Consider the following 24221-nt stretch of genomic DNA (forward strand, 5'->3'; position numbering starts at 1 on the left):
TTTCGGCAGCTTTTGTGAAATGTCTTATGCCTTTGAGATATTAACGTTGATGGCGCCTTATAAAGATTCAAATCTGTAGACTTTATGTTATCTCATTGGAGGAAGGTTTACAGTTTTCAAAATGAAACCTGTTTGAGGACTCTGGACACGACTATCATTTAGGCAGTCTGAATCATAACACATCTAAACATTATTTATATAAAATACTTTGTTGTATTTTAGATTTTTAGGAACATTTTCAGTCAGCGTCAGTCCGGGACGGGATCTATTTTCATCAACAAATACTTCTCGGAAATGTTCTTTATTTTTAAGGCTCAACCACAAACCCTTTGGGCCATTTAGTATGATGGAATGCTTGCAGCAGACAGGATTTCCTCAAACCACCCGCTTTCATTGAGCGTAGGTTCTATGGGTTTCAGCTTCCCATCCAGAAAGAGCTCACTTTGTTGCTCCACGCTCATCTGAAGTAGTCTAAAGTGGTCTTTTGTACATCCAGGCGACTTTTTGTTCAGTCCTTTGGGGAACTTTGACATATAGTTTAGAAATAGCTCCTCTTTATTGAATACTCATTGTTTGTCTTCTCCTAATTTTCCTTTTCTTGTTTCTGAGTAAATTCATTTGCACAGATTATTTTTCTTGCTTTAGCTTTTGTTTACTTTGACAGTAGGTGAAAGGTTGCTTAGCTGTGGCTCCTTCATGTATTTTTAAAACAGATTAGCCATTTTTAAGCATAATATCAATGCTGGTTGGCTGTCCTTGTATGTGAAGGCTACGTTTCTCTAGAGAGAACATGAGCATACTTTTCAACTTTTAATCCTTTTAAAAGGTTTATTGTATACATGAGCTTTAGTTATGTTATGTTTGTGCTGTCCAGTAGAGAAACTCACACCAGCGCTGTAAAACAAACCAAAACTTTAAAAGGAAGGTGGGAATTTGGGAGAACAGCTTGAGGAAAGGGTGACTCTATGCTTTTCTGTTTAAATGCTTTCCCTTTGACCTTCTTTACTCTCTTCCCCCTTGTGTATGTAGATTTTGTATTTTTATATATATTTTTTGAAATTATACATTTATCTGAACATCTATCTGCACATCGGCATAAACCAATTTATGGAAACATCAAATATATTATTATGTTCAAATACAGTGTTTCTCATAAGTTTACAAATCCCCGTTAAAAAGCCAGGTTTTTACAGCGCTAAAAATAGGACCATGATAAATCACTTTCCACTATTAATGTGTCACATTTTCAGCATAATCAGCTGAAAAACAAAAAATATGAGGAAAGAAATGTTAACAGTTAACAAAGCTGTAATAACAATATGATATGGATGCATACTTCTAAATTAAAACTTTATTGACGCAACTTTTGTACCTAATTGTTGTTCATCATTCAATCTTCTTGAGGTCACACCTGCCAACAGTTGAAGAGTCTTACTAACCAGACACAGTGTAGCTGCCCTAGTAGGGTTATCCTGACATTTGCTTATTTGCATCCTTTAGCTAAAGTCCAGACAAGTTACTAAGGATCTAAAAGATCTCATTGTACAATTCAAATTCAATTCAAAAATACTTTATTAATCCCAAAGGGAAAGATCTCCTTACTGTTACAAAAGAGAAGGGGACAAAATGCCATTCTATATGTACCGTGACATGGTGAACACAGTCGTCAGTATTTCTAGAAATAATGGGAAACAGTGATAAAAAATACTCCAAAGTTGATTTTAAAAAAAAGACATAAACTGATCAGGATAAGGATTGTTTGGAACAGAAACCGCCGTACCTTTAAAAGTACCCCATGTTCGCAGCAAAACATGGAGGAATAATTGTGTTCTGGGGTCCAGTCCAGGGATCGGTTCAGGGTTCGGCCCGGTTTACGCTTTGATTTTTTTAGACCGACCAATGAAATACATGCAGTTGCAACGGATTGTTTCAGAGGCACCGAGAAGAAAAAAAGCACGAAGCAGAAAGTCTGTCTCATCGAGATTTCTGCTGCTACTTTGGTTTTCAAATGTAGCACGTCTTTTCTACTCTTTACTTTCTTCTTCTTCTCAAATGTGCCTCTCTTATGTTACATCCTCTCTTCCTGCTCTTACACTGCAAGCGAACCGGTCCAGGGTCCGGATAACTGTTCCGAGACCGGCAGTTGTAACCGTGCCAGGTTACGGTTCTCTGGTCCATTTCTGGGTCCGGGATGGGTTCACATCAGCGGGATCTGCTCCGAAACCAGATTCTGGCACAGTACAAAGTGTTCCAAAGGTCTGGTGTGAAAGCAGTCACATGCAACTAGGTTTTTTTGTCAAGGTGGATGATATTATTGACACGTCCAAATACAAGTTAATTCTGATCCAAACCGTTCAATTTTGAAGACAGAGAGGGATTTCACCTGTCAGCATCACAGTGAGTCCAGGCATACCAGAAGAATTCAAGTTTTAAAATGTTGCCGTGGACACAAGATGTCCTCCCCATCTGATAGATCTGGAGAACTTATTAAAGGCAAAGTGAGCAAAAATGGCCAAGTCAACATTTGGGAGGCTGAGAGACTCTTACCAGAGAAGACTGATTGCTAATTCAGGAGGTGCTTCAACAAAATAGAGGGTTTTGTAGCCATTATTATTTTTAGTTTGGATCCCTGCAAAATGTTTTTGATTTAAATTGTACAGGATGATACAGTTCTTATTTATCCCAGTTTCATTTTCTACACAAAAATGGTTTTAAACGAGTTTTATACATATTTTGTTTTCACTCCCTGAGCATGAATGCAGTTCAAAATGATTTAAATCTTGTTGTATTCTTGGTGTAAACAGACAGCAGGTTAAGTGATTGTAGTCCTACAGAGTTGTTAGTACCTTAAAGCAGTGTGGCTGTTGCTCTAATAGGTCTGATTGTTTGATTTAATTTTAAACCCATGCGCAAGCATTACTGAATTACCATGTTTTTAGACTGATGTTGGAGGTCTAAAGCTTCCTCTGTCTAAGAGACTGTTTCCAGGAGGCTTCTAAATGTACACTCACAACCAACACAACTATAGACTGAACCGCATTGGAGAGACCTTGCCTGTTTCTGGGGTTCCTGCCATCTGGAGAAGTGTGGAAAAAGAAAATACAGAAAAAAATACTTGTCTTTACTATTCTCTTTCCCATAGTCTAGTTAATAATTTTAAATATCTAAAACACCTCAGTCACAGTGTTTGTTTTTCATCATCTATTCACTCCCTCTATTTTTTGTTTTTTTACGGATTCCATATTTAAAGCCTGACCAATGCAAAATAAAATGCTATATTTTCATGTTGACTTTTTATTTTTAGCCTTTATAAATGCATTAATGCACTGGAAACAGCTAAACTGTGAGTCATCAGAGTAGGAAATTTTAACATTGGGAAATGTGTTGAAAGCCTTTTGTTTTTATATAAAAATATTATTTATACTTTCCACACAGCTAAAATACACACAAAACTCATCAATATATATTTCCTTAATTTTTCCCTTTCCTCCAAAAACGTGAAGCTTGCGGGTGGAAAAACGGGACAAAGATCCATTGAATCCATGAAAAAGGCATAACAGCGACATGGGAACATCACAAAAGAACAGTTTCAGAAGGAAATAATCCTCTCTTGTTTCATCAAGCTTCAGTTCATTTTCTGCGTGAATCCCCTTCTTTCTTCTGTTCTCTATCGAGTTACAGACACGTCACAGTTTCCATCATTGTATAACAGCATTATGTCTGTTTCTGTGTGCCTGTTGTCTGTTGTTTACTTAATTGTCTGCGTATCCCTGGATGCCTATTCACAAAACAAATCATGTAGTATTCAGATTACCATGAGACTGTGAAGGAGATTGCTCTTGAGTCAGCAGAAGTAAAACAACTGAGCTATAGAGAGATTTTCTGCCTACAAACGTTGTCTCAATGCTGACGCTGAAGATAATTTAGGTGACTTCTGAAGGCGTGGTGGGCTGTGTGTGGGGGGGAGAATGCAAATGCCCCCCTCACTTTTCAGATTTAGACTTGCTTTACTTGATTTATATTAAACTATATAAAAGATAATGATACGATAATTGGCAGTATTATTAGCTGTTTCTCTCCAGCTGTTAGATGTTGAAACTGCTCAGACTTTCTCACATCACCCAAACGATAGCACTTTTATTAACAGTCATAAAACCATGCATTTTGTCACGTGTTGGTTGGCAGCTATTAGAAAACTGCCTCTGCATGACCTTCCCTGTGTGTGTGCAGAGAATATATGGTTGCTTGGGTCTCTGTGGTAGTATTAATCCCAATGGCTCTTTTAGCAGCTGCAGTGCTGAATCCCTTTAGACAAGTCTGAGTTTGTAGTAATGAAATATACACCTGCCACAAAGCTAGCATGTAGAAGCACGTTGGGTCTGTTTCAGATAAAAAACAGTATTCAGGAGTTGTTAGAATGGCCTAGTTGCCCACCATCAGTGTGTCTTTTCTGTTTCATTAAAAATGTGGTGTTTTTCTGCCCCCCACACAGCTTTATTTTAACTAACTTTACTTAATTTATTTAAATAGGGTCCTGAGAGTCTCCAGCTCAAACTAACAACCAAAACTGAACACTCGTATGATGGTACATGACGAGTCAGAGGCTGAGGGTTCGAGACTTAAGTGAAGGCAACTCAAGCTATACATTTATCTGAATGTTATGAGTCAGTGTAATGGGCAGTGAGACATGGGCCGTTTATGTTTTATGTGATTCTCACCTTTTAAAAACCTTGAGTAAACGATATTCCAACAACGATAAATACTATACTGAGTAGTAGTTTCAGAGGCTTATTGTGGAGAATATTATACTAGTTTTGTTGTGGTTCACTTTATAGAGTAACAAATAACAGCTGATATTAGTCTGGGGTTCTGCCCGGGTAGCCAGACTGTAGTTTTCACATCCTGCAAATATATCTAAACATCCTCATAGGAAAAATGGGATGAACCTTTCCTCAGCCAGCTGACTAGTAGTGTGCAGCAGCAAGTTGAAGGGCAGCAGAAATGCTATGTTGGTAAATGTAAGGGCTTTTAAAATCATGACTTTCAGTGTACATTGATATCTGTAATTGGCCCATACCTTAGTATGGGGTGGAGTATTATAGTATGTATGTAGTATGTTTTCACTGTTATTTATCAAATAAGGAAATATTTTTGGTTTGTTTCTCACTTGGCAGGTCTCTTCTATAAGTAAAACAATTTCTGTAGCGTCTTTCTGACATCTACTCTATAAACTCCATACACTGCTTCTATGCTCTGCCATGCTGCAGCCTCTCCCATCAACTGTCCAAAAGGTTCTCCCCAAGTACCTTTTATGCCTTTTTCAATGTAGGTGAGTACAAAAGTGCTTTTACGTGATGCATTTAATTGCAGTTTAACACATAGAGTATGATACCCTCATCTTGGGTTCGCGGGCTCATCATGGCAGTAATTTGGGTTAGGAGACACTTGGGAAAGCAGTGACTATGTGGCAGCTATTAATGTTTTAAAGGTTGTTAAGTGTTTTCTGGTTTATTTGTGGTTCTTAAGCAGGGCACAGTTTAAGACAGGTTGACCTGGTTAGGGCTCTTTGAGTATTGATGAGATCATCTGATAAATTGCTGATGGCTTCTACAGGGGTTGGACAATGAAACTGAAACACCTGGTTTTAGACCACAATAATTTATTAGTATGGTGTAGGGCCTCCTTTTGCGGCCAATACAGCATCAATTCGTCTTGGGAATGACATATACAAGTCCTGCACAGTGGTCAGAGGGATTTTAAGCCATTCTTCTTGCAGGATAGTGGCCAGGTCACTACGTGATACTGGTGGAGGAAAACGTTTCCTGACTCGCTCCTCCAAAACACCCCAAAGTGGCTCAATAATATTTAGGTCTGGTGACTGTGCAGGCCATGGGAGATGTTCAACTTCACTTTCATGTTCATCAAACCAATCTTTCACCAGTCTTGCTGTGTGTATTGGTGCATTGTCATCCTGATACACGGCACCACCTTCAGGATACAATGTTTGAACCATTGGATGCACATGGTCCTCAAGAATGGTTCGGTAGTCCTTGGCAGTGATGCGCCCATCTAGCACAAGTATTGGGCCAAGAGAATGCCATGATATGGCAGCCCAAACCATCACTGATCCACCCCCATGCTTCACTCTGGGCATGCAACAGTCTGGGTGGTACGCTTCTTTGGGGTTTCTCCACACCGTAACTCTCCCGCATGTGGCAAAAACAGTAAAGGTGGACTCATCAGAGAACAATACATGTTTCACATAGTCCACAGCCCAAGATTTGTGCTCCTTGCACCATTGAAACCGACGTTTGGCATTGGCATGAGTGACCAAAGGTTTGGCTATAGCAGCCTGGTCGTGTATATTGACCCTGTGGAGCTCCTGACGGACAGTTCTGGTGGAAACAGGAGAGTTGAGGTGCACATTTAATTCTGCTGTGATTTGGGCAGCCGTGGTTTTATGTTTTTTGGATACAATCCGGGTTAGCACCCGAACATCCCTTTCAGACAACTTCCTCTTGCGTCCACAGTTAATCCTGTTGGATATGGTTCGTCCTTCTTGGTGGTATGCTGACATTACCCTGGATAACGTGGCTCTCGATACATCACAAAGACTTGCTGTCTTTGTCACAGATGCACCAGCAAGACGTGCACCAACAATTTGTCCTCTTTTGAACTCTTGTATGTCACCCATAATGTTGTGTGCATTTCAATATTTTGAGCAAAACTCTGCTCTTACCCTGCTAATTGAACCTTCACACTCTGCTCTTACTGGTGCAGTGTGCAATCAATGAAGACTGGCTACCAGGCTGGTCCAATTTAGCCATGAAACTTCCCACACTAAAATGACAGGTGTTTCAGTTTCATTGTCCAACCCCTGTAGGTAGTCATAAAAATAAAAATAAATGGTACCGCAAGTGGTGTGAGCCTGTTGTGAGCGGATCTGAATCTAAAATGACTTTTTAAAACACACCTAATACATTCCAAAACTGTAGATAGTAAAAAGGTGGTTATAATGTTACTCCTTTAAGTACTTCCCTCAGGTGACAGGGGTCGTAAATAACAGATGTCTTTAAAGATGTATCTTTCAAACATCTAGTAATGTACTCGGTGCCTCTGCTGGTTTCTGGTCACATCTGGTTAACTTATTTACACAATAAGAATCATTTTTATTATTTATTATTAGTAACCCGTAGACAGAGCTCCAAACATCTCCCTGGTAAAGTAAATGGGTCTTTTTTCTTCTGCACGCTCCCAGTTCATCTCGGCCTCAGATACAGAGCAGCCTCAAGGTCTGAACTAACCCACTGTCTCAACTCTCCATGTGAGACAGCTCTGTTCTGCTTTTCCGGTTTCAGTCCAAGACGAGCCACCGCTCTGTACAATCCCTGTCTTCTGTCCAGGCCAGAGCAACATCCTGTCCCTTAGACAAGCTCTGTGCCTTTCAGTCAGCACACCTCCGCTACTGTATACTAAGAATCTTGTCCTGGGCTTCTTGCAGATCCACACAACCAGCTAATTGACCATTTCAGAGGTTAACTACCCAGCTTGTAAAACAATGAGTATACTTGGATATTTACTGCTGGCTTTTGTAGATTAATTACAGAAAAATCTATTCGCTGCACAAGAAAAAAAAGAATTTGACACAATATCTCTAACTGGACAGACCAGTTATTTATTACATGCTGGAGTTTTTCTCCAAAATAAGTTTCTAATAAGGTTTGGGTAAGTGGGAGGAGTTGTTTTCGGGCCATAACAAGTACATTTTACTGTTTGTCTGACTCAGAATTCCAGCAAATCCTCTACGCTTGCATACTCACGTGTCTGCAGGTGTTGGCTCTGTTTGCTCTCCTGTTTTTGTTTAAACATAAACCTGGTTGGACGAGTGAACTCTGGATGCCAAGCTGAACTCAAAACATTTCTCTGGCAAATTATTGTCAGTCTTGTGTCTCTCAGCGGCTAAAATCCAAAGTCATTGGCAACGCATAACAGTGCTTTGAAAGAAGTTGGCTTCTATTTGTTGGTTCTTTCTTCAAAATGAACATCTAACTCACAGCAAAAGTGAAAGAGTAAAACACAGAGATAGGGTGATAAATCTAACACATTGTGTGTATGTTGACGTTAAGCAGTCAAATCAAAGTGCAGTAAATAGGCTTCATTTACCGTAAATATTTTCATAGCAACCAGTACGCTACAGTGTGAGCAGGTAAATAAAGAGGGCTGCAAATAATTTTCTTTATGCTGACCCACGAGATCCTACATGTAGATTGAAGTTGATTGGAAACCGGGCATTATCAGGCTTGGTGATGATGTCTGTATTTCTAATGACCTCAGAGTTGTTTTTTTTACCAACAGAAGTTTGTTCTCCGTTGCATCATTTCCTGATAACATCTCTACTGTTTGTTTACGTGTGTGTTCCTGATAAAATGAGTACAGCCCTGAGCTGTCTGCTCTGTACACAAGTTTTCTTTAAACACACAAAGTGTGTGTAGGTGTTATCATGACATTTGCATCCATCTCCTGGGTGTATGCGTACTAATTTGTTTACTTTAAGATACTCTTGTGCTTTTGTGTCTAGCTCTTTTACATGTGTGTTAGTGTATGTGCGATAACCTTTAGTTTCTGTTTTTAGTGGTGGGTGTCAAACTCAGTGACCAGACTTTGACCCAGAAGAGGGCACATTGCATTACCAGATGAACATAGTGACCTACGGTGACAGGGCATCATTAGTTTAATCACTGGAGATTTTCTGTCCTAGTACTATTAGGCAGAGATGATTACATGTACATTTTATCATGTAAAAGGCAACCCTGAAGTATTTTAGGATCAAATCCAATACAAATGAATCCACGCCATCTAGTCTGTGTATGACTGTACTGCTGCAGATTATAAGTTTAAATTATATAGTTTCATCCCCTGGTCTTATTTAACACATGAACATTGATCTGTTTTCAGAATATTTAATTCACCTGGTAAGACACTGTTGATAAATGTGGGTTAAAAACTGCTAATGTTGCATTTCTGAATGGCTTTTATTTTTATGAGCCAGTATTGACTTAGCAGTCATTCAGTCAACACCTGTTAATGCATGTGATCAAATCATCCCTTTCTGTATATTAGTATTACACTGAGTTTATAGGCCTTATTTCTCCTTATTGAGTTAGACTATTTGCAGAATTATTAGATTACTATTAAATAAGCATGTTCCAAGGTACATTATGATTTGTAAAACAAAGCACAAATGCATTTTAGTGAGTGACACTTTTATATTTCTGAAATTAACAAAAATCCATCCTTTTTACAATTGCTTAACAGCTAGGAAAGTTGATGTCACAGTTAAGCTAGGTGTCTTTTGTTCTAAAATGAGCTGTTTATTTTCTACTCGTATATACTAATAATACTAATAATTTGATACAGAGATTAGTTGAGAGTTATAGCTGTGGTCGGCATTATATTTGTTTAATAAACATGAACTGATTGTTATAAACCGCAGTAGTCCACAGTCCACAAATATCCATGGCTGTTAGCACAGGCTGTCCCTTTCAAGGTGAATACGTGCCTCCCTGTCAGAGCTGCAGGTTACTTTCACACCTAAATAAATCAAATCAAAAGAGTCCCAAACCTCAGCTCCATGTCAAGTTGAACTCAGGTCTCGAGTCTTTGTGCAACTCAAATGTGACTCGAATACAAGACTCGGACCCGACCTCCGCTGTCCTCTGCAGTAAGGCACATGTTAAATATTATGGTGCTAGAAACATCATTATGGTACATACTCAATGTGTTTCTGCCTTTATGTCTGTAATAAGATCTTAATTTAAGGACAACGCCTTTTAAATGTGATACATCTCTCATACCAAATACTGGTTAAATGTTGAGTGAAATAATAAGCCCATTATGTTGCTATACAAGTAAACAATGTTGAAAATCAGATTACTTAGAAGGTTGATCAAGCTTTTAAAGTCTTTGTTATTTACTCTATAAACTGCTGCATGAGCGATGCATTTGTATGAAGTGTGTGTAATCAGCGGTGAAGATGGATCTGAGCTGACATGGGGTTGGGAGAAGTCCCTTCACTAACTCTCATTTTATGATCAGCATTTACACATGTGAGCACACACACTCGAGCACAAAAACATGCAAAGCCTCCGACATACACATAGTGGATGTAATCTGGTGGTCATTATTGCAAACAAGGCACTGTTGTGTTGCACTGACAAACAGTTCAGTCTGTGTAGCTTGCCTCTGGTTTAAATTATCACCAGTATCCCACAGACCCCTGAGCTCTCAGTCTCAGTGTGGGGAAGGGAAAGGTCACAGGGCTGCTCGCACAGTGAGTGCAAAAGTCCTGCTTGGTTTCATGTTAGTGGTAAGAAAAGTTTCTCATTTATTTCACGCCTCTGTTCACAGTATCACAGAGTGCTTTGCAGTTTGCACTGGTGTTATGTGATAAAAAAAAACACAGAATGACTTTTTAAAATGTGGCCAGGATTCATCGTTCAACCACAGTTTTAGAGTCACTAATCCTTGTTCTCTTGTTGATATTTCTTAAAGCCTAAAACAACTTCTAGAGAGTCAGAGATGAATAAAGCCGGTCAGTGCAGATGTTGTCATCCGAAATTCTCATAACTTGCCTACTATCTTTTAATTAAATTGATCTGGTTATGTATTATCTTCTTTACTTTGCGATGCTTCAATGTTTTGCTGTTTTATCTGATTAATTGTTTCAATTGTTGTGTCTCATCCTTATCACCTTGCTTTTGGCGTCATGCTTCATTATCTCGTGTTTGCAGACAAAATCAGGAAGGTAGACGTATTCATAACAACACTGTGTAACTTGTTTGTGTGGCTTTGATGATTGGTTGTTTTGTTCGTGTCAGGCCAGATAGTGATTAATCTAGACAATTATTTAAGCTGTTTTCAAATTGAAATTATTATTTTGTTAATCACGAAACAAGTATAAATTTGGGAGTGTCTTGCCAATATTTACCAGCTTCTCTTAAAAAAAAAGTGCTTATAAGGTTATAATTAACATTAAGTGGTATCCTCTCCACTCTTCTAACTTGAATTACCAGTTTTTTTTATGAGTATTGCATTGTGAAGCCAAGTTTTCTGTTATTATGTTGTGGTGTTTTTATCTCACTGAGGTTATTAGCTGTGCTTTTCATTCTTGACGGTTGTTGAATCACACGTAGTTTTCCTTGAAAATCTTTCCAAACACCTTTTTCCAAAAGTATGGCCGCTCTTCCGTCTGAACTTTGAGTGTAGTCTGTTGCACAAGCGTGACTTAGACTTAAGCTTATTCAGTCTTTGCAATGAAAACATAAACGTCTGTCCTCCTCACTGTCAATGATTAACTGTGGCATCAGACGTTTTTGCACGTCCTGACCATATGCTTGCAGTGGAAACTGTTCTCAGCTCGAGGTACCATAAAATAACATCGTCGTACCAAAATAACCAGACAATTTAGTTCATTGCTAGAGGTCTTAGTCAATTCTTTCAGTGTCTCTGTGATTAGAATGTGTGTCACACCAAAAAAGGAAGATTAGTTAGAAAGTGGGGCACCAAAGCCCAAAAAAGAGCAAGAAAGGTCTCAGAGGTAATCTATTCTTTTATTCATTCCCTCTCTCTCTCTGGTCATCTCATGGCATGCTTAATCCCCTCGTTGCTGTCTTTAACTGGTCAGATTCGGGGCAAACAGACATATGTAGCCTGATCCTGGCACAATCTATTTAGCAATGAAGTCTCTTATTTTTAGGCTTATTCCTAAATGTTTTTAGGTTTTAATTATTTGTGTAGCATCTTAAGATTCCTCTTGGCTGTTACCTAAAGTTTATACATTGCTACATATCTCTATCACTCTAGATTAAAATGAGACCCGGCACTAAAGATCAATTAACAAACCTTTAAAAGGACGACATTTAGTCCAAGTTCTGAAACATTAAGATGGCACGGATAGTAGGAGTAGCTTTCATTACTATAATGCATGAAGTTTGCATATATGGAGCAGCTTTTACTATTGTGTCAATGGAGAGGATATTTGCAAAGATACGGCTCTTGTTATCAGCACAAACTTTCCCATGGTCTGCTTCAGTCGAAGGGTTTATTTTGTCTTGACTTTGACCGCTCATTGAACTAGGCAACTGCTTATTGACTGGATTAACTCAGACGCTGTGAAAACACTGTGGAACTTTCTTCATACATCAGAGGAGAAGGTTGGGAGCAGAATATTTAGAGTTACTGGGAGAAGATAGAAAACTAAATATAAACAGAGAAAAGAACGATGCACACAGAAAAGCCAAAGACCTAAAAGACTGAAGGATCACTTTAATCAAACACTTTAATCGCTGCTGTCTACATCAGAAAGCAATGTACATTTTAGCCTTCCAGCTAAGAGAATATAGTTGGCCAGTTACCATAGATTTGCTCTTCAACAGTGGCTGAAAATATAGGAGAGGATTCTATTAAAGAAATATTGCCTCCTGTCTTTCTTCTTGTGAGGACTACGGTGTTCAATCAAGGAGGCAGGATAATGAAGACAGCTGCATTAGCAATGCTGGCGACCTACAGTTCTGAGTTACCTCGTATTTTTACCTTTAGGCGGTTTCATTTTTGACACTCAAAATGTTGGTTTTTTTGCCAGAATTTTCCTTTACCTCGGCCATTTATTTGTCACCAGATACCGAGCTGTAATCCCTTCCACTAAATCAGCGTCTGAGAATTAAAATTTGGGATTTTCAGCAATGAGATGATAACTGGTGATTCAGTCACAGCAACTAAAATTTATACCTTAGATAGATTCACTACATTGTGAATCAAATGCATCTGGAAATGAAGAGTTGAAAACAATCATTGTCCGTGGAACTGTCATAGTGCAATTAGGGTTTTTGTTCTACCTTCAAACATTTAGTTGGTATTCAGTGAAGATACCAAGGGCTCAGCTCCTAAAAGTGTTTACGGTTCATTTGGCTGTTGAACAAAGACAAGCAGCACTATATCGACTATCTCTTATAGCCACTGTCTGTTTCCTCATTGTATATCTATAAAAACCCAAACGTGTAGATAGAGTTGTCCCTTGGACTAGAGCTGCACAATATATCGAATCACAACTGCCATCTTAATGTTAATGTGTGCAATATTGCAATACAAAGGTCTACCTGGAGACAGTACATTGGTAAGCAGTGCTATCTCAGGTGCCCTGCAGGAAAATTCTGCATGGCAATAATATATCTGGCCCGTCGGATGGGCCGAAATTTGATATATGTCTTAGATAAAGATATATTAGAAGTATGGTGGAGAAAACAGGGAAATGTGAGTATCATCATCAGTTTTTAGCAATAATATTGAAATGTTATATTTTTATGCGTATCGTGCAGTCCTACTTGAGATCCAATCCACTCAAATGCTATGCAGTATATTTAAAAAACCCTCATCCCTCCTCATCATGTCCCCTCATCTCCTGCTCTTGTCTTGTCTCTGTCTCTTGTCCTGTCTTTGCATGGCAGCTGTTGGGAACTGTAGTCAGACAGGCCAGAGCTTTTCAACGTCAGCACTCGTCACACTACAGCAGGTGCGTGTGTGTTTGCACGCCCACAAGCTGTATGTGTCAGTGCTTGTTGAGGCTAGACTTACTGTCTGTGTATGTGTGTTTGTGTGTGTGTGTGTGTGTGTGTGTGTGTGTGTGTGTGTGTGTTTGTTTGTGTGTGTGTGTGTGTGTGCGTGTGTGTGTGTGGGCAGGCAACACAAGACAGACAAGCTGACTCTCTGTCAACAGCTATAGATGAATGAGGAGATGAGGTTGGTGTCCGAGGAAGCCAGGCCACAGCTGAAGGAATATATTGTCAGTGTGTTGACCTAAAAATTTCAAGCAATATCAATGTAGATCATCTTACTTTACTCCTTTCATTGTTATGTGATATAACAGCAGCGTATCAGAGTGACGGAGTGAATGAAAAGCCAGCTCGTATCTGTGTTGTGTGGGTGTACCAATCTGGGCATGGCAACTGCTCAGCTAGAACCCTCTGGTGTGTATTTGTGTTATGTATTTGCTTAAGACAAAAACTAATTTTCATGCTAAATTTGACTGATTGTGCTACTGTACACAAATAAACTAAAATCTGATCAATATGTGAGACAGAGAGGAAATGGTCCAGCTTCGCCAGTTACAGACAAAACCTACTGTTGGACTTTCACCTTGTTTTTCCCCTTTCATGTACCTCCAGATCATGAAAAATAAAGGTATAACATAATGCCAGGGAAGACTATGGAGTCTGACAAATTGAATGACATCATATTTGTTTTTTAAAGAGATTTCTAGGGCTCTTCTGAGAAACAGAAACATTAGACAAAATACACTATTCTCCATATATATTGGAACCACTGGCAGAGATGTGTTGAAACCTTTAAGATTAAACTATCCTTTATTGCAGTAGCCTCATTTCACTGAGGCCTATTTCTTCAAAATCTTTTTAATGAAAAAGAAAAGAGAATATGCAGTTAAACCAGATGCGTGTTGAAGAAAGTAGCTAACTGACTAAATGTAATAGTTTGAGAAAAAAAACAAATAGGACTGTGACACGGTTATCATGATGCAAAAAAAGGAGGGTGTTAATGGACCTAGAACAAAACCCGCTGATGAAGAACTGCAGCAAAGAGCTGCAACTCAGGGTCACCACAACAATAAACTGTCGACATGGCCTCTAGTTGAATTGGTGGCATACCAGGAAAAACCCGTTTCGGTCCTACAATCACGAAACTAAAACTATGGAGTTTGCAAAACCCTGTTGGGGCTTTAACTGGAACTTTATTGTTTGGTCAGACAAGATTAAAACTGAATTTACGCTCACCCTTGTTGTCAGGAATGGCGCAGACCCGAGATTGGCGGTCGCAAATAAGGAAGAGCAGCGTCTTAGAGTTTCAAAGTAACTTTGTTTAAACAAACATATGTTCAGCTAAACATAACAACAGAAGGAATATTTATTTCAAGATTTTATGTAAACGTCAAACACTGTGTCGGAATGTGGAAAAGCCCCTCATGTCCACTGTTGAGTACGGTGAAGGATCTGTGATGATGTGGGCTTTTCCCTTCTGCAAAGACCCCAGGGGACCTTATTAGTATATGGAATGGTGGGCTCTTTGAAATACCAGAACATTATAAGTAAAAATATTAACATGGGGATCTGTCCACTACATTAAAAGGTTAACTTATATTTTAGGGAGACCTCTGCTCTGTTTGAGTAAAAGGAGAATCTAAGAAGAATAAAACATATTTTTAAAGTTTTGGTGGCTAAGTGTGAAGGGCACTTACCGTTTCTTCGGCTCTGTAATTAACTGCTCACCAGATCTCCATACCTCTGTCCAGCTGGGGTGACGTATGTTTGTCTGTATCCAGCTGTATATAATCCTTGGTCCCTTATCTGCTTAACCACCAGCCTGTAGTTAACTGCAGCCATTTGCTGCCCGTTCACAGAGTTGGTTGTGGCCACCTCTGATCTTCATGTAGCAAATCCCACCACTACACTTTCTAATTCTCAAAGAGTTCTTCCTTATTCCTTTTGGCCTTTCCCTTTTCTGGTTACTTTGGCTTTTACACATTCCTGTATAGAACCAATCATCTTCGACTGGTTCTTCCTTCATATCAGATTTATTGAACATCTATTGAAAACGCAAATATTCATAAACTTATTTTCTTACATTAAACAGCCACAAGTAAACAAAAAAATGAATCTATCTAGTTTGGCTATTATTAGACTTGAGCATCACACTGTTTGCGACTTTATCAGAATTTATCAGAAGACAACTTTTGTTTATTTCCTTTAAAATCTCACTATTTCATCTAACATCTAATGTAATAGCAGTAATTATTGTGTAAGTAAAGTCATTTTGTATTATGACGTATATTTGTATGAAGCTTACATTGCATGCTTACAACAGAATACACAATATTATTTTGCTTCCTGCTTCACTGATGCCATTATTACTGATGGCTTTCAAATTGCATGAAATTAGGTCTCATCTTACCAGCAACCTGAAATTTTATCTTGCCGTGTAAATACAGGCAAAGGAAGGAGATTTGTGCCTCTATCTTTAATTATCCTGTGTTGAAGATCACAAAACCTGCTGTTTCCAGGGAGGTTTCTTTTGTGCGTTTGTTTTAATAAGGGACTTTATGGGAAAAGTATGATTTTGAATCCAGTATAAATAGTGGCAACTAGCATGGGATCATTTTTTGTGCTGTGCTATAGTGTACAGCTATTGACTTCCATCAGGTGAATGTTAACAGTAAAGATGAGTCTAATTGATTTTTATGGAAAATTTCAATACATTTCTACAGAATTGTTCTAATTAACTTGAGTTTTATAGACGTCTCTTTTTTTAGACTCTGTGCAGAAACACTCATGCACTCCGTGTCTGCTGTGTGAATTTCCAGTCTTGACTAGATTCAGGACAGAGGCAGATTTGGTATCTTGACATTAAATCACCATTTTATCGCTCTGTTTATTACGTTGACGCATCGGGCCAATATCTACGCCTCAAGAGCAGAGAAATTCGTTCTGTAAAGTTCTTCCTGGCGAGGATATTTCATACTTCACAACAACTAAGGCGCAGAGCTCCCTGGAGGTCTTCATAGGTCTCTCCCCGTGCTGGACACCCACTTTATATTTCACGGACACCACACAAGAAAACGTTCCTGCCCAGATTGTGCGTCATGAGCAAGCTGCAAGAAGTACCAAACCAGGACTGCCAGAACAGAAGGATATATTTTTGTTCTTGCAGCCCTGGGAGGGTGAACGGATTTCTTTGATCTTGCAATCGCGTATCGGCCTTCATGCGCACATCCCAAATACCCCCATGAACTTTCCACACTGTAGCTCACACAGAAACCCTAAATATCAGAAACCATAATACATTATTATATTGAATAAAATAAAATACTGTAAAACATCAAAATGTGACAGCATTGCTGCATTTTGGCATAGCAAAAATAAAACAACATTAAACACTATTTTTTTACGCGGTTAATTTGATGGAAAGAGGTCATGTTAACCCTCAAAAACTATCATGTTACACAGCCGCCATTTCTGCTGACAGCCTGCTATGCCTCAGCATGCGCCAAACAGACATACAAGGCTTGTTCTGACAGTGAGGCAGTTGGGCCAGGATTTCTGTATTTGTGTGTTTGTCAGACAACTGGAGCTGCATTGCAACTATTTTCATCTTTAGGGATCACTCAGTGCTAGACTACATGTTGTGCATTGGTTTTAGCTTTTCTGCCCTTGTTAAAATAATGTTGGACAAAGTAAACTTCTCCAAGATTCGATCATGTTATTTATTTTACATTTAGAAAACAAGACACAAAGAAAGAAAACAACAATTCGAGCTTAAGCCAATTTTTTGGTTATTTTGATCCTTTGGCAATTTTTACCCCCAGTTCATACCCACATATTGCCATTTTATCCACTCCTACTTTCTTTTCATATATATATAAACAAACATATTGTAACTATGCTCCTAAATCATGGCATCAGTTTATTTTATGTTGCAGTAAAGGATTTTGCCAAGAAATGGTCATAAAAGTGCTCAGATCTCACATGTAATTTAATTCCCTTGTATTTGAATGCTCTATTCCCATTTATTTAGTTTCTGAGTCCAACATTATGGCAGAGAAGGACTGGTGATCAAATGAAAGTAACTCATGAGTGACTTTCTGCTGATAGATACTATTTATTGGAGTCATATAATCCTTACAGTCCACTAGGAGTAGAATATCAAGATTCACTTAACAGGAATTTCCTACCATTGCAAAAGGTCGAGGGGCAAAATTCCCAGCATCAGACTAAGTTAGGTAGTTGCTATTGGATAGAGTAACTGGTAAGTCTTCTTTAAAAAGCTGCCTGCTCTGAGAATAGACCAAATGGAAGTCTGTGCCTCCGTTTTCACATACAGTTTCTAGGACTTGTATGACAATTCAAACATTCGATTGAAAGGGAAGCTCCACTTGTTGACAAACTTCCACCTGAGTTAGATTTGTTTTTGTGGCAAAACTAACATCTCATCAACTTGAGAAGACTCTTTAAATGGAGATGAGTTATGCATTTGACCAACCTGAGGTAGAAAGCTGAGTAACAGTCAGGTTTTTTAGATGTTGCACCTCTGTTTGCCTGATGGAGGGTTTCAGGAGTCTCTAACAATGTTCAGGGTCTGGTTCTTTCTGGGGGTGTGAAGCAGATTCTGGAAAGATCTGTGATGTTTTTCGATACCCTCACTATCATTTACAAGGCCCTCATTTCTGCCACATTGCCATTGGACTGAATGTGTATTATTCTTTATATTAGACCTAGAAGGTTTTTTGGTAAATTTACTATCTAACAGAATAGTGAATTTGAACAGAACTTAACCTTCGTGACTGGTGGTCGAACTCTGGAAATTTTCTAATGAGAAATTGTTCGTGGCGCCCCTGTGGGAGTGTCGCATCAAGCAGGCACACCCACAAGAATAAATAACCAAAACTCACAGCGAGGGAGACGTGGCCTCAAGGATGGCTGGTTATTATGAGTAAATGAAGATTATCGCTTTGTGCAACAGTGAGGTTATTGTGATACCCACGCCCTTTGTAAAAGCAAACCAGCAAAAAGGAAGACTTAATAAAACAGAAAAGGGGTTAATACTGAGCTCAGTAGCCCTTACAGGATATGAAATGTAGTGGAATAGTATAACAAAGTTTTAATTTGCCATTTTGAAAGATTTAATACTCTTTAAGCCAGAGCCTTTGTGCTACACGTTGCCACGCTTTTGTCTGTTATTGAGCAATTAGAAACTCTTGAAAAAGTGAACCAAACAGAAGAGCAAAACCGAGTTAGATTGTGTAGCAAGCTCTTTCACAATGAGTTCATTCAGAAATCACTGCTACTAGAACAACACTAGGCATACTGTTTTATTGCTGCAGTAACATACCAGTAAGCCCATGTTGTATCAGTTATAAAAACATTCACTGTTTAGACAAAACTGAAACCAGAGCTGTGTTTTTTAAACAACTCCCTCTGTTTTACATTAGCATATGTTGGGGATTCTTTTCACACCTTAAGTTGTCAGGGAATCCAACACTTCTGGATGGTATGTTCATCAGTGTAATTATATTTACGCAGTCCAGACAGGGCGGCTAAAACCATCTCACGCAATCTAAGCAACGGGTTTGTTGAGGAATCTGAAATGTCTTTCACAATTTGAAACCATCCTTATCAAGTCATAGCTGTAAACTGTCTGTGTTTTTCCGTTGGAGGCGACAGCAGGAGCTTCCTGCATGCGTTGCGAGCCAATTGTCTGTTGGTGTTTGTTATTAACGTGGGTGGGAGTGGCTGAGTGAGGGACGGCTATGTATCTATCTCTGCATGCTGTACGGACTGTGCCGACAGCAGGATGGCTCGCTCTGGTGGAGATTTTACACTTGATAGGATTGTCGTAGCCACACACACACACACACACACCCAGTGTAAAGCATGGGGCAGAATGGAAAAAAGCTTCAACTCAAGGTTCCCCAGCCCTCTCTTCTCTATATGGGCACTGACACATCAAGAAGTAAACATACACACAGTGGTCCGACAGAGAAGCTATTGATTCCTGCTGAACATCTAGACAATAGTTCTGTCAATCAATGTCACCTCACTGCCAGTGGATGGCTGTGAGGAGGAATCCGACACTTCACCCAATCACATTCTCTTTCCTGCCTCTTATTTTTCCTCAACTGAATATGTATAAGCTATTTGTAAAAAAGCTGTTAGAGGCATTTGTAAGGTCGTTAACTCAGATGGAGTAAATGTTCATGAACTTTCTTTTTAAAGTCCTGCATGTTTATTTACATCTCTCCCAGTTTTGAGGAAGGTTGTTTTCTCATTCACGTCAGCAGCCTTTTGTACACTACATTTTTATTACTATTTAATCTTGTGACGTACAAGAACCGTGCAGGACAGACAACAATTTCCTGTCCGTCTTTTCCCAGAGCAAGCTGATAAAAAAGAAATCCATGAGTCCCTTCCAGATTTCCATGTTTAATTGAGTTCAGGTTTTCTGCAGTTTCTCCTATTTAAAGAATAGTTTGGTGTACAGATAAAAACTCAGATTTTTATAGTTAAAAAAAAAAAGGTATTATCACAAGCGATATATTTTGTACTTATTAATAGACATTTAACTCTAACTGTAATTTTGTTCTGGATTAACTTGCTTCCAACTCTGCCCTGCTGGTTTTAGTGTCCTTATAGCACGCACAAAACTCTCACATATCAGGTCTTTGTCAGGTTGCATTTAGTAATACTGGTTAAGAGAGTGACATCTGTCACTCTCTTAACCACTCAAATCTTTTTATGCAGATGAATAAATATGTTACTGCTATGATATCCCAGTTGCATGTGAATCTTTTTTCCTTCCACTCAACTTTTCAGTAATATGCTTGGATTTAGCAGTTTGTGTCCAACCAGTTTCATTAATAATGATCTTTTGTGGCCTGACTGTTGATGATTGTCCACTAGACAAATGTCAAGTCAGCAGTTTTCCCCATCATTATGTAGGCTGGCATTTCTTAGTACAAACCTTTGCTCCTATTCTTTTTTTAATCTTCTGAGAAACAGAAATTTGTGTTTTCATTTGCTGGAAGCCATAATCTTCAAAATGAGCTAATACATTTCCTTTCATTCTGATTTATTCCGATGCACCTGTATGAAACTTTCATTTATTCATGTTCATTTCTGTTTCAGGTGGCACCAGAGACATCGGCTCGGCATTGACCAAGATGTGCATGAGGCATCGCAGCATAGAGGCTAAACTCAAACAGTTCTCAATGTAAGGAATGTTACACACTGAAATGTTGTTCAGTTGTATACATATTGCTCTTTGACCCGACCACTCAAAAAGAATTGTTTTAACTTCTCCTTGCCTTGCTTGTTTTGACATTTCGGGTGTGTGGACAACTGTGACGCCTTGTCGTGGAATGCTGGGAAAAAGACGACATTTTTCACAGCATGTGCATCTATAGTGTCACAGGAAAGTTGCACACACCATAACGTTCTGCTGTACCCCCTCCCATTACCACACACATCCCAGACAAGAGGCTCTTTAATTTCACTTGGCATTTCAGTACAGATTCCATTTGGATCTCCATAGCAGGAGCCGTACATGTGGGGGCTGCGATCAACAACCACCCACTGACACACACTTTGTGGAGATGTCTGCAGGAGGGAGAGGTCTAATTTTAGCTCGACGCGCTAACGCTGCAGCTGTCCGCATTTTACACACTTTACAAATGTGTCTCGGAAGACGTTCATGCTTGGGTAATGATTGACAGACATAACTGCACAGCTTAGTACTCCGTCCTGTGATGCACAATCAGACACTTGCAGATTCCTTTCTCACAGTCTGTGTTTTTTCTCCCCCTTCCAGTCTGTCAATGATTGACGTGAGATTATATGCCACATAAATAAACCAGACTTGATGTTTGTACATTTTTCAGCGTCTGACAGTCTGGTCTCAACTTACAATGGATGATGAATGTACAGCTGTCCTACATTGTTTCCATGAGCTTAAATGTATTTTATTAGGACTTTGTTACTGTAGCTGTAATAATTTTGAAGTAGCCAAAGGAAAATATCAAATGGTTTTCCGATAAAAATCTGAAAAGTGTGGCCTGCATTTCTGTTTAGCCCTCCTAAATCAATACTTTGTAGTACCTATTTTTGCCGCGGTTAAAGCTGCAAGTCTTTTGTGTCTTTGGCTTGTCTCTACAAGCTTTGTACATCTGTACACTGATGGTTTTGTTAATTCTTCTTGCCGCCACATTGAATCAAGAGCACCAAACCTCTGAGGCTTTCCCAAAACAGCTGCATTAATACCGAGGTTAAACTACACACAGGCCTACATGATTGCATTTAGGGGTATTGGAGTAAAGGGGGCAGAACACAAGTACATGTGTTGGGATGAATAATTCGAGCCACTCTAAAAACAGACGTTTGCCCTTTTTTCTTCAATAATGTCAGCATAGTTTCATTTCACAAGAGCTATATGTTATTCCATTCCAAAAAGTCATCTGAAGGGCAGGAATGGAGAAACTATTTGGTTCATTTGCACTTATCTGACTGACCTCAGATCAGAAGTGATAAACCTCTTTTTGCACAGGTGCTTCCTGGAGGGCTTGATCAACCCTCTGCAGGAACAGATGGAGGATTGGAAAAGAGGTGTCAACACATTAGACAAAGACCATGCAAAAGGTGAGTAGTTGCGTAAAAATCCTCTCAGCCAAAGTAAATCGTTGACTTTGATTCACAATTGACATTCATCTGTTCGTTAGTGTCATTGGTTCTGCTGTTACACCAAATATCTGGGCAAATACATGCTCAATGGAGCAGTTAATTTACCGCTGTTAATTGGTCTCTTTGTAACAGAGTACAAACGAGCTCGACAGGAAATCAAGAAGAAGTCCTCAGACACGCTAAAACTTCAGAAAAAAGCAAAGAAAGGTAAGAAAACCTTTTGTGAAAGCATGCAACCATTTACGTTTGATGTGGTCTGTATCTCTGTGGAAAGTGGAGACAAAGCTTTTACCAACAATTAACAATTCACCGATCCTTCTAAAAAGTTATTCCATCTATAGGCAAATATTTATATGAAAACAAATGTACATCAACTACACTGTATGTATTAGGATTCACATTTTTTTGTAGGCAAACCAGCTATCTGTAGACATTACCTGTTTAACTTTGGGCTCACATGTCATCAAGTCAGCAAGTTAAAGGCTTTTCACCCTTGGATAATTTATTATTAAGTCTGGAAACCTAAAACGTCAATAGTTACTTTCAAACCGTTGTTTTAAGTAGCAGTAGTCCAGTGCCTGGTAGGTTTATTGAAACGAAGCTGCTGTTTTTACCATAGGTGGTGTGTTATTGTTAGCCTAGCCAGACCTGAGGCTTGTTTTTTCCATAGACCTCTTGCTGAATTTGTCTTCTTTAAACATTTAGCCTGGTAGCTGTTCTGGAGTATCTTACAAGAGGTTAGAAAGGGTAAAGCTGTGACTCATTTGTTTGTGACCCACTGGTTTATATGTGAGCTACTGTTGTTTTCTGAGAAGAACAATTTATTCATTAGAAACTGACTGTGTTGTAACTAAACGTAAAAGCTGATGAGAATATTTTCCAACATAGCAAGAAAAGAGTACGGACGGATAAATGATCAATGGAGGGAGAACTTGAATTTAATGGAAAAATGTCTAAACCACGATTGAGTTTTATTTAACAACCTGTGCTCCAAACAAGTGTTTTCCTACTGATGAAGTTGTGCAGCTCTAGTAAGGCTAAACATTTCCTTACTTGGTAAACACTGTGAGAGGACAGGGGCCTGTTCCCTCTGCAGTTCTCTTGGCCTGGGTTTTACGCACTCGCTCACCTAACTGGAAAATAATACCTACAGAAATAGACGGTTGGCTGCCTATCATAGTAGCATGCTTATAGATTCGTGTTGGTTTACGTTTTAAATTAATGGATGTTTGCAGTTTCTTGTGTTTTTACCTCCAGGAACGTGAAGAGGGAAATTGTTTCTGGTTTGTTTTTGCCATCTTTTTTAGTGTGGATAAATGAGTCTGTCAGGATCACACTAATCATTACAGGAACATTATCGTACAAAAGATGCTTTGATTGCATATAATAATATATGGACAACCCAGATAGTGTTATTCATTCAAATCAACATACCCATCACCTTTTAAATTCCTCTTCACATGTTTGAATCCTTAAACAAGGTTTTAGACATTCATGCGCATCATAGATATGATAGATTGGTGTTTAGAGCTGGCAGTTTCTCAGCTCATTAGATTTTTTTCTCTCCCTAACCCCCCCTGTTGTTCTGATATTCTTCACCTTTTGCTGCACTGCAGCAGATAATCATGGTAAGTCACTTTATGGATGCTATTCACATTGTTGCTTATGCTACATTTATTAAGCATCTTGGTTTCATTGTGAAATCACTAATGTAGGACTTGCTATCTTTTCTGTAATGCATTCTCAGTTTTCGTTTATAGAAACCGTAGCTGCATTTTAGAGACTGTACCAACATGTTAGTCCTATTTGGTGTGTCAGTCTTTATTTTTTTAATGTTGGAGCATAGAAACTATAATGAAATATTTGTCCTTCTTTTCATATTCCCTTTTCCAACATTTTTAGTGCCATCCCGTTCATTACTCACAGTTC

At 38.9% G+C, this 24221-nt stretch overlaps 1 protein-coding gene across 9 annotated transcripts in view; it reads left to right on the forward strand.

Moving 5' to 3' along the window:
• LOC124865594 (protein MTSS 1-like) overlaps nucleotides 1-24221 on the forward strand; it is a 57152-nt gene that overhangs the window by 12093 nt on the left and 20838 nt on the right. For 5 of the 9 annotated variants that reach the window (XM_047360811.1, XM_047360812.1, XM_047360817.1 and 2 more), the window contains exons 4-7: nucleotides 20745-20829; nucleotides 22159-22250; nucleotides 22425-22499; nucleotides 23909-23920. In XM_047360811.1, the coding sequence (XP_047216767.1) occupies nucleotides 20745-20829; nucleotides 22159-22250; nucleotides 22425-22499; nucleotides 23909-23920 (264 nt within the window). The remainder of the gene's footprint in view (nucleotides 1-20744; nucleotides 20830-22158; nucleotides 22251-22424; nucleotides 22500-23908; nucleotides 23921-24221) is intronic. The other 4 variants (XM_047360813.1, XM_047360818.1, XM_047360816.1 and 1 more) reach the window with 1 other exon arrangement.

The sequence above is a fragment of the Girardinichthys multiradiatus genome, chromosome 3 (genome assembly GCF_021462225.1).
Source record: "Girardinichthys multiradiatus isolate DD_20200921_A chromosome 3, DD_fGirMul_XY1, whole genome shotgun sequence".
NCBI classification, from domain to species: Eukaryota; Metazoa; Chordata; class Actinopteri; order Cyprinodontiformes; family Goodeidae; genus Girardinichthys; species Girardinichthys multiradiatus.